The 15,849-nt window shown below is 44.4% G+C and overlaps 2 protein-coding genes across 3 annotated transcripts in view; one reads left to right on the top strand and one right to left on the bottom strand.

The window, feature by feature from the left end:
* LRRN3 (leucine rich repeat neuronal 3) overlaps positions 1-9,547 on the top strand; it is a 31,877-nt gene extending 22,330 nt beyond the window's left edge. The window contains exon 2 of the mRNA XM_090287780.1: positions 6,593-9,547. Coding sequence (XP_090143906.1) covers positions 6,957-9,083 — 2,127 coding nt within the window. The 5' untranslated portion in view covers positions 6,593-6,956 and the 3' untranslated portion in view covers positions 9,084-9,547. The remainder of the gene's footprint in view (positions 1-6,592) is intronic.
* The window catches only part of IMMP2L (inner mitochondrial membrane peptidase subunit 2), a 578,935-nt gene that overhangs the window by 314,499 nt on the left and 248,587 nt on the right, over positions 1-15,849 (bottom strand). The gene's annotated exons all lie outside the window — the stretch shown is intronic.

Below are 15,849 nucleotides of genomic sequence, written 5' to 3'. Positions count from 1 at the left end.
TGGCCCCAGAACACTGCTGTTGATGTTTCCAAGCGTCGTAGAAGAGCACAGTACGTTCAGGCTGCTGCTGAAGGGTGCACAGAACTCAGTACAACTCCTTTCAGCAGCCACAGAGCAGGGCGCCCGTGGTTCTTGAACTGCCTTCTACCCCGCGGCTTCCTCCTCCAATAACCACGGCCTTGGTGGGTAGCGAGCTCATCTCGTGAACTGCCGGCTTTCCCGGGTCTGCCACGGTGCCTGCCAGGACGTAGCTGTTCAATCGATGACGAAAAACGAGCGGAGCTACAGGACAAAGATCCTTCGTCCTAAGTTTCCACGTATCCAGAAATGATTTCTATATTCAAAGAAATCTCAAGTTATGATGACCGTTCACAGGCATCAAAGATATTGTCAGATATGAGAATTCTTAACATCACTTTCTTTTAATGGCCCAGACTGCAAGTTCCAGGCTGCTGGCCAGAGGAGAATTCTACATATATCACATGTATGAGTAAAAACAAAGAAAACATCCAAGGCTTTGACTCTTCCTCGGGCAAATCTACATGGGGGAGCCCACAAGAAAGTCAAAGAGACTGAAAAAATTCAGGAGGCATGAAAGGCCATATGTCTTAGGAAAACTCCACATCTAAAAATGTCTTTTAATTTTTTTTAAGTCTTCTGAATCAACCCTCAAAAAAGGCTGAAGTTCATGGCCAATGAAGAATATCTTTTGTTAAATATTTTATTGTTGTTCTCTTACAGTTGTCCCAAGTTTTCCCCCTTTGCCCTCCTCAGCCCAGCCCACCCCCTCCCCCACAGTCAGCCCCCACCCTGTTGCCCGTGTCCATGGGCCATTCATGCACGTTCCCCTCGACTAGACCCTGCCCCTTCTTCCCCCTCTTCTCCCCTCCCCCTCCCCCCTGGTCACTGTCAGGCTGCTCCTTGTTTCCATGCCTCTGGTTCTATTTTGCTCATTTGTTTGTTTTGTTCACTAGGTTCCTGTGTTAGGTGAGATCATATGGTATTTGTCTTCTGCCTCCTGGCTCATTTCACTCAGCATCATACTCCCCAGTTCCATCCGTGCTGTTGCAAAGGGTAGGAGCTCCTTCTTTCTTTCTGCTGTGTAGCACGTATTCCACTGTGTAATTTCTTTTTCTTTCAATTTTTAAAAGTTGTATGAAGAGGTTAGAAATGAAAACACAGTGACTGATACAACAGGTCCTCAGCAAATAGTTATTGAGAGTTTGAATGGCAGAATAAATGAAAGATAAGTGAACAACCTAAGAAGGGCTGGCTTGGAGCTTGTATGAGTCCAAGTTCAAACCATTGAAAAGAATCTTGATATAATGCATTTCACTGAGTTGTCGCCATTCTTCCTGGTGACATCTCATTAACATCATCTTTTGAACTTGAATAATATTTGATTACATTTCATATTTCTTTAATATACAAAAGATCCTGTTTTTAAAACTAAAAGAAGGTACAAAAATGCCTTCTGAAATAGTTTTACATAAAAAAACAAAAAACCTGGAAAGGACAGTAGTTAGTTTTGAGTTGGCTCCTAGCACCTAAGATTATGACCACGAATATGAATAATCACCCCAAAACAGGGCATCACTTAATGAAAACATATCTAGTGTTAGTGACAGTTACTTGTATAGCGTTTATTTATCATATTTTAAGAAGGAAAAGCAATCTATTTTACCCGCCAGTGATCTGCTTTTCACCTGCCCACTCACCCACCCCTCCAAGGACAGTGTCCAGTGAAGGCTCTGTCCCAGTCGCCACGCCAGGCTCCACAGCTGCTTCCCAAGCTGGGGCCCTAAAATCTCTAAAGCCCAAGAGGAAATATTGATTTTTCAAAGTACAATTTTCCTGCTCTTATTTTAGAAGAAGAAAACCTCCCAACAAATTGCTGGGGTACGGGAACTTATACAAACATAAAATAATTATGTAATTCAAGTTTTCTAAGCTTGAAAGCTTTCTTCAAAGAGTGTGTTATTTTTTCAAGGTATTCAGAAGGCAGCGTGGGCGGATGAAGTTTGCAGAGAGGGAGGAGGAAACTAGGAGGGTCTAGGGCATTAGAAATGCCAACAAGTAAAAATGGGATGAAGCCGGTCAATCAATTTTTAATGGTATAATTATTTTTATATTTAAAAATTATACAGATGTATATATATATAAAGACAAACTGAAATCAGTCCTCTGAAATCAATGCCACCATTATAATTGGGAGTTTGCCCAAGTCCCTAAACGGCCGACAGCAGAAACTGTGCTCCCAGCGGTGGAGCCAAAAGCTGTTCCCTGAGAACAGCTATGTTTTCAAGTCGGGGCCTGCAGAGTGGACGTGGCAGGTCTGCAGGGGGAACCCTGCAGTACGACTGTGATAGTTCTACTTTTGAACCACCAGGCAATAAGAAAAATGTTCTGTACATATCTGGGAGTATACCTTTTTCTCTTTTCCCTGAATTTTTTATTGTCAGTTACTTAAGGAGAAAGTTTTCTCAGTCACTAGCCCATCCAGCAGAAACCACGGCCGGACGCATCTGTGTGGCACCGCGGAGCGCACGTTTACTGAATGGGCGCTCATCAACCATGCAGATGTGCTCACAACCAAATCAAAAGTCAGTCTCACTAATAACAAAATAATAATAAAAGGGACTACTATATTAGCCCCTTATAATAAAAATCTCAGCACCTCAAAAGGGACGCATAATCTAATGTCTGCGTGTCTATTGACATAAAAACCAAATAACCTCATGTCCAATAACCTTGTGTCCACCAGGGAAAAAGGCATGTAAACATATGACTATGACACACATGTGGGTGACCATGAGTGAACCCAGGAACAGCTCCCCAGCACAGGGGCCAGGGTCCAAGGTCAGGCTAAGGAGCCTGAGGCTCAAGAGTCCCAGTCCCTGTGACAGCGCACCCTTCACTTCAGCAGGCGCTCACTTCTGATGACCATCATGGCTGAGAACTCTAATCTGACCTCCCTGCCTCAGATTCAAGAGTCAAGAGCCAGCTGCAAATGCAGAGTTTGTATTCCCCAGGACATTTTAAAATAGGGCGAGAGCGCTGGCCAGCAGAGTCAGGTGTCTGTACTCTCCTGACTGCCAGGTTTCTCCCTGCAGGGCTGTGCTGGCATTTGGGTTGGGGCCTTGTGAGTTTGGTTGGTGTGACTCCCACGAGCCGCTGTTAGTGGGTGGATAAAACTAGTTTCCAAACTTGAAGAGCTGAAGCCACGGGAATGCCAGCCCGGCTGAGAGTAAAATCGCTACACCGCTTGTTGGCTGTGGTTATTAAAAAGCCTTTCATCCCCTCCCCACGTGTGTGCGCAGTGTGGGTTACGAGAAGGAGCCACAGTCCTGGGGACAAAGCCTGGGTTCTAATCCTGCAGCGTCATTTATTAGCTGTGTGACCTCAGGCACACAGGTCTCCATACCTGCACTTAAGAACCGGGAAAGTACGTCCCCACCCCTTCTCACAAGGTCATTATTAATATAAAATAAAAAACGAATAAGAAAGGGCTTTGGAACCCATAAAGCATGCGATGACAAGGACGAGCCCCGCCTCCCTCGCCGCAAACAGCCCCTGCCAAACCGTCCATTAGTGAATCCGTGTAATCAGCTCAGAGACGGGGGGGTGGGGGTGGGGAGGGGGATCAATATCCCAGCGAGGACAGGCACAATGGCCACACCCTCCACGGAGCTCCCTGTGCTGACAGTTTCTTCCCACAGGTCTGGGGAGATAAAATCGGGATTTGCGCACCCCTCTAAGAACTCCTGATTTCCAACAGCTTCCAGGGTAAACCAGGTTCCCAGGTGGTTGTTTCTGGCATAACGGCCACGCAACTGATGACGTGAGGTCAGAAGAGAGGTTCTCATTAGATCGAGACCTAAACTTCAGAAAACGCGCCCAAGAATAACTGCAGAAGAAAAGGTGGCGCTGTGAGCAGCCCCCACCCCACCGCCGCGTCTCATCGTTAACATCGCTAATGCTGCTGGTGACGCAGAGGAGGGTGCAGGTGTGGCTTTGAGCTGCCGGGCAAAGGGGACAGGCCCGTTCCCTGGCAGAGTGAGGACTTCCCAGGGCTCCCCGGAGCCATTCATGGGAACACGCTGACAGGGCTTTGCCCGGGCTCTTTGTCCATGTTGGAAACAAAGAGGCAGCAGATTTCTCTCTTGCTTTTCTCGGGGGCCCCTCCTCTGTGCTGGCATATCTGCTCTGACACAGAACTGTAACCCCCTAAGGTTATCTGGGTCCCCCGCAGGCTGAACGCCAATGAAGGGGAGGGAGCAAGCCAGCGTTTCGTCCCCCGGCTACCAGCCCAATGCCCGGGACACAGAAGGTCCCCGTTAACGCGAGGCTGAACGAGCTGAGGGGTAAACTACACATATCATATGTAGGTCAAGTCTGACGTGCCTTTATATTAGTCAGTCACACAGCTGACACGCTCTGTGTCAGTAGTCCATTTATGCGAGTTAAAGCCGCTCAACACTGGAACTGGGGAACGCAACAGATTGCATCGCCGAAATTCTGTGAGAACGATGACTATACACGTCCAGGAATTAATGTGATTCGTGTATTGGTTCATTCAAAACCTTCCTTGGGCATCTACTACGGGGTCATTGCCAGGCCCAGAGGGCGGGAGGCGAGGTCAGGCAGGCTCACCCTCTCGGACAGGTGGGCCCCGGCGAGGGAGAGCCCCCAGCGCGTTCTGTGGCGGAGCAGAGACCACTGTGGGGGGCAGCTGACGACAGCTGGGGGGCAGGGGGGCATGCAGAGGGCTCCCCAGAGAGGTGACGCCTGAACTGAGGCGCGAGGCACCTTAAAGCAAAGGTGTTCTAGGCAGAGAGGAGACGCTGAGCTCCCCTCGGCCCTGCCAGCAGAGAGCGGGCTGCGTGCGGGAGACACACAGACAGAGGAAGAGGAGGCCCCGCAGGGGGCAGGCCTCTGTGGGCTCAGCGTCTCTCGGGCACCTGCAGGGAGGGAGGCGCTGCACCACATCCTTTCCTCAGGGACTCAGAACCGACGTTCAGAAGTTACGAAGAAGCACCAGCTGGCAGTTACAGAATAGTCGCGGGGATGTCAAGTGCACAGCACAAGAAGCATAGCCAACAGCACCGTGATAACAATGCTCAGTGCCAGGTGGGACCTGGAGGTATCGGGGGGTGGGGGGGGAATTTACAAAGTATCCAGTCATCTAACGCTGTGCTGTACGCCTGAAACTAACCCAAAATGCTGCTGACTGCAAACTGTCATTGAAAAGTAACATTTTTGAAAAAAAAAAAAAACATTACAGGTAACAGCTGGAAGGTCAGGGAAGAAAATGCAGATAAGCGAACAGATGAAGGAAGAAAGAAAAGCAGATGCTTTTAATTCAAGAGAACGTAATACTTATCGGAACTTCAGGACCTGACTTTAGATAGAACCCCAGCTCTTAACGGATAAGACGAAAATCAGGTGTGACTTTGACTTGTAAATGTTTTATAATTTTGCAAAACAAGGGATTATTTTTAAATAAAGAAGTTTCTATGTGTCCGTAGAGACAGCATCTCCAATTACTGTATATTTCTCTCTGTCACTGAAGCCCCCACCTTAGCTTGGGGTCAGTCAGTGATGCCTTCAGGGAGGTCACTGCTGGGCAGAGATGAAAGACCAAACGGGATTTATAGTCTGTGCGGACAGCCCAGAGCCCCGAATGACCTGCCTCCCTGGCCCACGTGAGCGTGGAGCGCCCTTCCGTCACCTGGTGGAGTGTGTACGCAAAGCTAGCGAGGCATTTTAAAAGGCCGCACATGTTAAAACTGCAACTTGGTTTTGCATTGCTTATTTTTACGTGATAAACACATCGGTAGCCATTTAAAAGAAGGAATATTTCAGGCGTCTGTTTTATTGCTGTCGTAAAGTTCCTTTTTCCACTGTTAGTGACTAATGGAATCTAAGTTATTTTCAGGGAAAAATAAAACTGTAAAACATTCATCTGAGTTGCACTGAAGAATGAAAATAGGCAGGTGCATCTATGGCACGTTAGACTTCATGTCTTCCAGTTACTGCAAAATCGGAGTCGCTTTTTACAGCGGAGACTGTGGAGGGGAGCAGGAATGAGCACCGGGAGCCCATCTGAGCACCGGGACTTCTGGTCCACGTCTCAGCTGCCCTCCGGGGGCCGCAGGGACCGCGGGCTAATGCGCTTGGTTGTAACTGGACAGCATTGCTTCTTTAGAACCCGATACATTAGCCTCTCTCAGAGGGGGAGAAAGCCGCCACCGCTGAAAGGGGTCCCTTTTTCCCATTAACTAATTGTCAAAGAGGGTGACAAATATAAATAAGCACAATTACAAGGGACGAACAAGGAGAATGTGTAAATAACAGAAATGTTGTGGCAGCGTGGGCATTATATTTAAAGCGATCTCAGCCTTCTTAAGACCCCATTTCTCAGCCTGTGCAATGTCTGGGCCAGGCACCGCCCCAGCGGAAGTCCCAGACGGAACTAACTGTCAGCTCTGAGAACACGCGTGAGGTCAGCATGACTAGGGAATGAATGTCAATTACGGTGTTTTCTCCTTTGGACTAATTCTTCTCTCTTCCATGTTTTCTTTCGCCACAGTCAGCGCCACGCTGCTACCCCTGCAAGCACTGAGCCAGCGTGGGAACTGGACGGTCACGCTCCTGAATAAATGAACTGCACCGTTTCCTGGGACCCCCTTTCCCCTGCCCGTCCTCAAAACGCGCCCCGGTCTCCTCCCGCAGAGGCGACAGCGACCCTCTGCTTTCCAACATGCGCGGCGTTTCCGGACAGCGCAGCTGCGGGGCCGGCACTCCGCTCCGGACGGGCACACGCCGCGGCCCCGTGGCGTCCGCCCTCTGACGCGCGCAGCGCTGTCCCCCGGCCGGCGGCTCCCGCGGGGTCCCCCCCGCAGTGACGGTGCAATCCCCCGGGGCCCGCCCCGCCGCGGACGAGGAGAGCGAAGATGAAGGGCGCGCCGCTCCGCGTGCACCTGCTGCTCGGCCTGGCGATCACGGCGCTCGTGCGCGCGGCGGGCAGGAGAGCGGATTGCCCACAGGCGTGCACGTGCGAGACCAGGCCGTGGTTTACGCCCCGCTCCGTGTACATGGACGCGTCCACGGTGGACTGCAACGACTTAGGTCTTCTAAGTGTCCCAGCCAGGCTGCCTGCTGACACCCAGGTTCTGCTCCTGCAGACCAACAGCATCGCCAGAATCGAACACTCCCTCGACCTCCCAGTGAACCTTACCGGCCTGGACTTGTCACAGAACAATTTATCTTCCGTCACCAACATTAACGTAAAAACGATGCCTCGGCTTCTCTCTGTGTACCTGGAGGAAAACAGACTCACGGAGCTGCCTGACAAATGTCTGTCTGGCCTGAGCAACCTACAAGAACTCTATATCAATCACAACTTGCTCTCTGCGATTTCGCCGGGAGCCTTCATCGGCCTACAGAGTCTTCTCCGGCTGCATCTCAATTCAAATCGATTGCAGATGATCGACAGTCAGTGGTTTGACGCTCTCCCCAGTCTGGAGATTTTGATGATTGGGGAGAATCCAATCATCAGAATCAAAGACATGAACTTTAAGCCGCTTATTAATCTCCGCAGCCTGGTTATAGCTGGTATAAACCTCACGGAAGTACCGGATAACGCCTTGGTTGGATTGGAAAACTTAGAAAGCATCTCTTTTTATGACAACAGGCTGACGAGAGTGCCCCACGTTGCTCTTCAAAAAGTTGCCAACCTCAAATTTCTGGATCTCAATAAAAACCCCATTAATAGAATACAGAGGGGCGATTTCAGCAATATGCTGCACCTGAAGGAGCTGGGTATAAATAACATGCCCGAGCTGATTTCCATCGACAGCCTTGCGGTGGATAACTTGCCGGACTTAAGAAAGATCGAAGCAACGAACAACCCCAGGCTGTCCTACATCCACCCCAACGCGTTTTTCAGACTGCCCAAGCTGGAGTCGCTCATGCTGAACAGCAACGCCCTCAGCACCCTGCACCGCGGGACCGTCGAGGCCCTGCCGAGCCTCAGGGAGGTCAGCATACACAGCAATCCCATCAGGTGTGACTGCGTCATCCGCTGGATCAGCATGAACAAAACGAGCATCCGGTTCATGGAGCCCGAGTCGCTGTGCTGCGTGGACCCACCCGAATTCCAAGGCCAAAACGTCCGGCAGGTGCACTTCCGGGAAATGATGGAAATCTGTCTCCCTCTCATAGCCCCTGAGAGCTTCCCTTCCGCCCTGGATCTAGAAGCTGGGAGCTACGTTTCCTTCCACTGTAGAGCTACTGCAGAGCCTCAGCCCGAGATCTACTGGGTAACACCGTCCGGTCAGAGACTCTTGCCTAACACCGTCACGGACAAGTTCTACGTCCATTCTGAAGGCACGCTAGACATCAGGGGCATAACCCCGACAGACGCAGGATTATACACTTGCATTGCAACTAATCTGGTCGGTGCTGACTTAAAGTCTGTTATGATCAAAGTGGACGGTTCTTTTCCCCAGGAGAACAACGGATCCTTGAATATTAAAATAAAAGATGTTCAGGCCAATTCAGTTCTGGTGTCTTGGAAGGCAAGTTCTAAGATTCTCAAGTCTAGTGTAAAGTGGACAGCCTTTGTCAAGACAGACGACTCCCATGCCGCCCAAAGTGCTCGGATACCTTCCGATGTCAAAGTCTATAATCTCACTCGCCTGAACCCGTCAACAGAGTATAACATTTGTATCGATGTCCCCACCATCTATCAGAAACACAGAAAACAGTGTGTTAATGTCACCACAAAAGGGCTGGACCCTGATCCAAAAGAATATGAAAAGAGTTACGTCACAGCATCTGCGGTCTGCCTCGCAGGCTTTCTGGGGATTATCGGTGTGATGTGTCTTTTCAGCTGGCTCTCTAACAGAATGAACTGTGACGCTGGACAAAGCTACGTGAGGGATTCCTTACAGAAGCCAACCTTTAAGTTCAGCGACCTTCACCCTCCCCTGAGCAACCTCTGGGAAACAGGCAAAGAAAAAAGTGCAGCACTGGAAGTAAAAGCAACTGTTATAGGTATGCCAGCAAATATATCTTAAGAACAACTAAATCTGCTTCAAAGGAAAGCTCAAGACGGCAGTTGTGCTTGAGAAAATAAAGCAGAGAAATATTACTTTCTGGAAGGAAGTTCAAGCTTCACCAGTGATGCTCCCGACCAATGGAAGTTGTACACATTCCGCATTTCAATTCACTGGCGTCCAAGGTACCGTGGCAACCAAATATAATAATTCCATTTTCTAGAACTTCCATGTAACTCTTACGTCTGGACTACAGTTACAGTGGACAAGGACTTTTCTGTATTTTTTTTACGTCTCTACGAGTAGTTGAACTGAGCAATACGTCCTGCCGTGTTGTATCGCACATATTAGCCACGAGCTTTCGCGTGATCGGATGAACTTGAATTGACACGTGGTGTAAACAAATGGACACATTCTGTAGAGTAGACACAGTGAGTATGTGGACCTCTTTTATAAGAAAAAAATACATTTTCGATTAAAATCAATTGCTTTTGTCTTGTTTTTGTTTTTAAATAAAGAATAATTTCTGGGAAATGTCATCTGACCAGATATCATTTAAATGGCAATAGTTTAAAAAAGTGTTTTTCCAGAATGAAATTTGAAATGCGTAGACAAAGGCTCTTTTACTGGGTTCTGTAACTGCACTTTTATAAGGCACAAAAATGGATCTGAGAAGGCACTTTATCAATACTGAAAGGCAATCATAACATCGTACTTAACCTTTTAACTAGTGATGAAAAGAAGTCCCCTAGGGAATTATGTATTTACTTAAGGATTTTCTTTTCTTAACAAGAAGCTTTTGTAGGGGATTTAATTAGTAAGTTTACATACTGTAAATCAATATCTGCAGGACTGAAAGTCTTATTTTGATCATTCATAGAAACCCAACTTTAAGATGCTTGCTTTGCAGAAAATATTGCCAAATTTTTACAGGACTTCAGACCTAGGTGTGATCTTCAAATCTCTCTGTGATTCTGGACACTCAGTGTGCCTGACCGCGATACCAGGCAAATAATCCCATAATTTCCTGCGTTGCACACAAAGCATTGAAACGTGTTCTGCATAATCCCCAAAGAAGGACGTTTATGTACTTGGATAGCAACGAACCTCCCAGGTGCTGACTTGAAGTCTTTTTGGTCAAAGTAGTTGGTCCTTTAACCCAGATTAACAATAATTTTTTTTTTTAATTTTAGAAGACAAGGGCTTTCCAAGACTGAAATGTTAGAATTTTCCTTTAAAATCTGTTGAATTCATAGAAGTTTATGGGTTCAGTTTTATGAAATTCACCCTTTAATTCACTTCACCCCAATATAAAAATGGCATGAGGCAGATAATTCCAGCTCAACAAAAATTTAACAGGACAGTTTTCTTAATGAAAGGAAAATCTCTTCTCAGAAAAATTCAGAGTAAAAACAGAATAAGTGCAGTTCTCTCTAATTACATTTAAGGCACCTAAAAACACAGCTTAAAAAACTGAAAATCATTGAATTTAACTGCCACGAACATTACTAATTATTAAAGCGTCTCATATAGTAAACATGTAACTTGGGGAAAAAAACAGCAAATTTACTTGGGAAGAAAACAGCCAATATCTTTTAGGGTTTTAGTTGTATTTACAAACAAAAACCCATAGCCATGGAAAATAATTGCGTTTGTGTACAGAGGAGATAGCCTGAAACAACTGAAAACCATCTGCGATAATAAGCCATACTTTTTATAGGCACAACACTCATCTCTGCAAAGCTACAAAGTTTCTGTGTTCATTGCTCTGTTCATAATCACGTGTTCAACTTTTCTTACAGGAGCCTGATGTTCAATATCAACATGTCACTGTCCTGTAAACGTCTCCAGTACTGGAGTCATATCAATTTATTTGTTAATACTAGACATTTGCCTTTGTGGACAGTTTCTAATTAAATCCTAGCTGTTTTTCACAGTGTGGAAGGTAATTGTTATGAACTCTTTGAAATGAAAGAACAAACTGTGTTAATTTAACACAAACAAAATTTGAGACCTGATAATTCAGTGTGTTCCCCAAACACAAGTTTTACAACCTGATGAATCGCTATCACGCAGTGGCTGACGCTAGAATTTATCTGCGCGACATGCTCATACATCATTAGATGTTTCAGGACCATGGACAGAGCTTTTTTAAAGAGCCGGGCTATTTGTCAAAATAGAGGAGCTAAAATACGACCTATTAGGATGCAGGTATTGTATAATCAGTAAGAACTTTCGCCAGGTATCTTGTATGTTTCTGTTAAACCCATCTGCATAAGGAACTATAAAAAACATACCCTAAAGCTGAGACTCCATTTCAAGCTACATTTTCTTAGAAAAATGGTGGCAAATAAGCATTCCGAATAGACACCTAATACTGAGCATTGAAAGGAAGTATTTTTGTTATAGCCAAATAACTGCAGATGCTCAAAGCACAACATGACAATATTTACTTGACTAAATTTTAATCTAAACTGACAGAAAGAGAGAAAAAACATTTGCTTTAATAAGAAGAATGGCATTTCATGCTTCCTGTGTTACTCTCTAATCTTACATAAAGTCAAGTAAGTTCTGGTCTAAGTACAATTCAGTGATACTGTATGGATACACAGCAAACTTTAGCTTAACGAAACTCTAAAATTTATACCTTCATGAATGTCAAATGGTCCCTTCATCCTATATGGAAGAAATTTTTTTTCACAAAAACAAATTTAAAAATATATATATTATATATATATATATTATATATTATATTATATATAGTCTAATTTACACTAAAAACAAAATTCAGTATTTTAAAATAAGTATATCCTGTTGAATATAAAAGTGCATGAAAGCAATGTGGAGAGAAATGTCTTACTGTCAGCAAAGCCAATCAATAGTATGTTGTCAATCATATGCAGAACATTTCTAGAGGAAAAAAATGAAATATATTTATGGTATATACATCATCTTTTGACACTGATTTAATTTTTTATTTTGATTAAATAAAAAGTGTTAAATGAAACTACATATCAGCAAGCACAAGCTTCACATTATAATTCCTTCATCTATTCATTGAACAGTATTTTATTTCCATTCAAAATGCCCTACTGCGTGGCTATGAGTTGCTGGGAAAACAGGAGAGAACAGAACAAACTCTTCCCCACCCTGGGGCTCGGGTTCCCCTGGGTGACACTGGTTGTGTCTCGCTGTTCCCACACACTTTTCTTACCTGCGTTACGTACCGGGGTCCCAGCTGCAATCCACATTTTCAAAGGATGACAATACCCAAAAAATCATAGGTTTGTTTTTACTTGGTCTAAAATGTTTTACTTATTACAACATGCTGATACAGAAACTTAAAATCAAATTTATCATTAAAATTTATTATTTATTGTGCACTGCATATAGAAACCAGCCTAATACGAGCCTTAGACTGCTTCAATCAAGAAGCACGTCTATTTACCATCACCTATTTCTAGACAAACATGGATAACTACACACTCCCTCTACTTCAAAAACAGACTGATTACACAGGAAATATAAGAAGTTAAATTCAGGAAAGCAATCTAGCATTGACAAAATGTTTATTAATTTTACAAAGAGAACTAAATTTATTAATTCTTATAAGATCTTTCAGGAACTATGAAAGAAATGTTAAAATTCCATGGATTCACTCTTTACATGAAAAATCATAAGTCGTATGTCAGTAATCAATAAAGCAAACAATAAAAATAAATAAAAGTTTAAAATTACATATTTTCTAAAAAGGAAAAAATCTGGTAAATTATCTCCACAGCTATCAAAAGTATCAGAAAACAATTTCTCATTGTATGAGGGGGGACCCAGGAAAAAAAAACCCAGAATTACCTTCTGGAGGACGGGCCCCTTGTATTATTACAGGCCTCTCCCACTCGGGGACGGTTCTAGGAACCCGTCTGTGTCAGCGTGCCAGCTGGTGGTGGCGTGAGGGGCTGCATACGGCTTCCATGAATTTTTTTTGACAATTCTTTCAATGCATTTGCCCAGTTCATGATGCGTGATTTATGAGCGCACCTGCCCACACCCCACACCCTGCACCCCACACCCCACTGCATGTTCAGCTGTCTTGAACCAAAAATGCCAAAAATGGCATGACTCCCGAGCCCCAACCTCCCTATTCACCCAGTCTTGCCCTTAGCGCCCCCTTTTCTTTTTTGCTTCCCTGATGAAAAATGTCCTCAAAGGGAAACATTTCACTGACGTGGAAGAGGTGAAACAAAAAACAGCAGAAGCACTAAAAGGCATCAAAATCGATGAGTTCGAGAACTGTCTGAGCAGTGGGGAAAATGTCTCAGTAGGTGTATTGCATCCAGTGGAGAGGACTTTGCAGGTGACTGTGACTGAAGTTTAAATATGTAAGAATAAATACACAATTTTTTAATAAATAAATTCCAAGGGTTTTTTTTTTGCCCACCCCCCCCCATATATGTCCCCATTAAGGGGCAACTTGGGCTTCATTCCCGTGCTGACATTCTGGGAAATGAGGGACAATGACTAGTGATGGTATTCCGACACCTTTCTTTGCTCCAGTCTCTCTCCCTCTCTCTTCTTTAAGTCCCCAAACCACATTATAACAAATAAGTAAAAGTGCTTTTTTTCTTTTTTAAGAAGATAGTCATCATAGATATGTTTACTTTCTCAAACATCTCAAAGGGTCACTTAGGGATAAAGCAGCACAGGAAGATGACAGTGATCTTCACACTTCGCCCTATGACCCCACGACAATCCTACCGCCTCACCCTGACTAATGTGTTGCTCACGAGGCTGTCACTTGGGAGCATGGCCACATTGTCCTGGGGCATAAAAGCCACGTCTGGGATCAAAATGCTACAATCAGTCTCATGGAGTTCTGGGGACAGCAAAAAACAGACTAGTTTCATCTCAGCTGTGGCTACTTTTGTGTGTTCACTTGAAAAGCGAGGACTTCAACTGTTGTGAAGGCTGAGCACCCCTTGGTTTGTTTTAGGTGCACCTCTGAAGCAAGGGGAAAATAAAAGCACTATTTGTAGACAGGAGTAAAATGATAAAACCAAAGTCAATTCTAGTAGTCGTAATTCATGTAATCCGTTGTTTGAATAAGATAATAAAAGATGTTAGCAAAGACTATTCTAGTAAAATATAGATTATTTTCTAAATCTGGCCTAAACATCTCATTAATGATATAATACAGGTGCCCTTGAATTGACGAGTAAGCATTCAGGATTCTTAGGTGAGGAGGTTATCATGTGAAATACAACACAATTCCTTTTTATTCCCACTGAAAATAGGCCCACAGACTGGAATGGACCTGCTCCAGTTCACTTAGTTTACTCTGCGTACACCTCAGAGGGCTCTTAGCTTATCTTTTAAATAAGCCATGTAGTCAATACCAACTAAGGCGTTAGAGTCATCACAGATATATCAATACGACCTTCTCTTAAAATCAAACTGTGGCATTCAAATAGGTAATAAAGTGACAGCAAACATGATACATAGTCAATAATTTCAAAATTATTGTAGAGTGGCCCAGAGTAACAAAGCACAGCAAAAGAATTGAGGCTGACCTTGGCAAGCCTTTCAGAAGAAGGAACTATAGTGGCACTTGAAGACCTCACAGTCATTTGTGTGTTTCTATTCATTTTCTAAGTCGAATATATTTTCAAGAAGCTAATAGCATTATGCAACCATTGTAAGGAAAATCCAGCTTCTCATTAAAACACATGGCTCAATGTCTGAAGTTACTAATTCAAATCCAATTGCAAGACCCATTTATAATGTTTACCAGCAAATAACAGCAGAACTCTGGAACATGAATTGACCCTCCCCATCCTGCATGGAGAGAACCAGAGCACAATACACATACACACACACACACACACACACGCCGCCCCCGGCCACCCCGGCCATCTGTGGTGCCAGACTCAAGGCTGATAGAGAGAGGCGCATTCTTAAGCCATCCAAGGTGCCATGAATACAGCAACATGGGCAAACACACCCAAGGAATGCTTCAGAAGACGAGTACGGAAACATTAGTGAACTATCAGAACTGGAGCTAAAGTCAGGTGCCTCTGGTAGGCACCCTTTCACAGCGGTTTTAGAGAGAAGTCACAGCTTCAACGGAGGACAAGAAACCACATCCCCATCCCTCTTTCCTCACCAGTCTGTCAATAAGCCAACCTTGTAACCTCTATATTTTCATATTAAATCTTTTATCAGCTTTAAAAAACCCTTGAGTGCAAAAATAAAAATACTTAAAACCATGCATATGATATAGCAAATGTATAAAAACCAAAGAGAACATTCATTTCTTTCTAGTAAAAAAAAAAAAAAATAGGAATCAATAGACTGTATTTGATGAAGGATTTACATCAGAAACAATTGTGTGAGGATCAGGGGAATTTGGCTCCCCATTTAATGAATTACATGTGTTTCAGACCAGGCTCAGTGCTGAAATGATAATATGATCCTTGAGATATTTTCCTGGCCTGTAAAATGCATACAATTAATAAATACATTAACATAATATTATAGTTGAGTAAATATACACTCATATCTACTTGAAGAGCAAGATGAAAACCAGGAAGGAAGGAAGGAAGAAAGGAAGGAAGGAAGGAAGGAAGGAAGGAAGGAAGGAAGGAAGGAAGGAAGGAAGGAAGGAAGGAAGGATACAATTGCTGAATGCTACTACATATGTGCCAGGCTAACTATTCACTAATTGCTATGGGCTTAAGAAATCCACCTTACTATGAGTCTGGCATCCTGGTGGATTTCTCTCTCTCTCTCT

This window comes from Furipterus horrens, unplaced genomic scaffold (genome assembly GCF_987537825.1).
Source record: "Furipterus horrens unplaced genomic scaffold, mFurHor1.1.pri manual_scaffold_9, whole genome shotgun sequence".
NCBI lineage: Eukaryota > Metazoa > Chordata > Mammalia > Chiroptera > Furipteridae > Furipterus > Furipterus horrens.
Note: the sequence above shows the minus strand (reverse complement) of the source record. Positions and strands in the feature narration are given on the sequence as shown.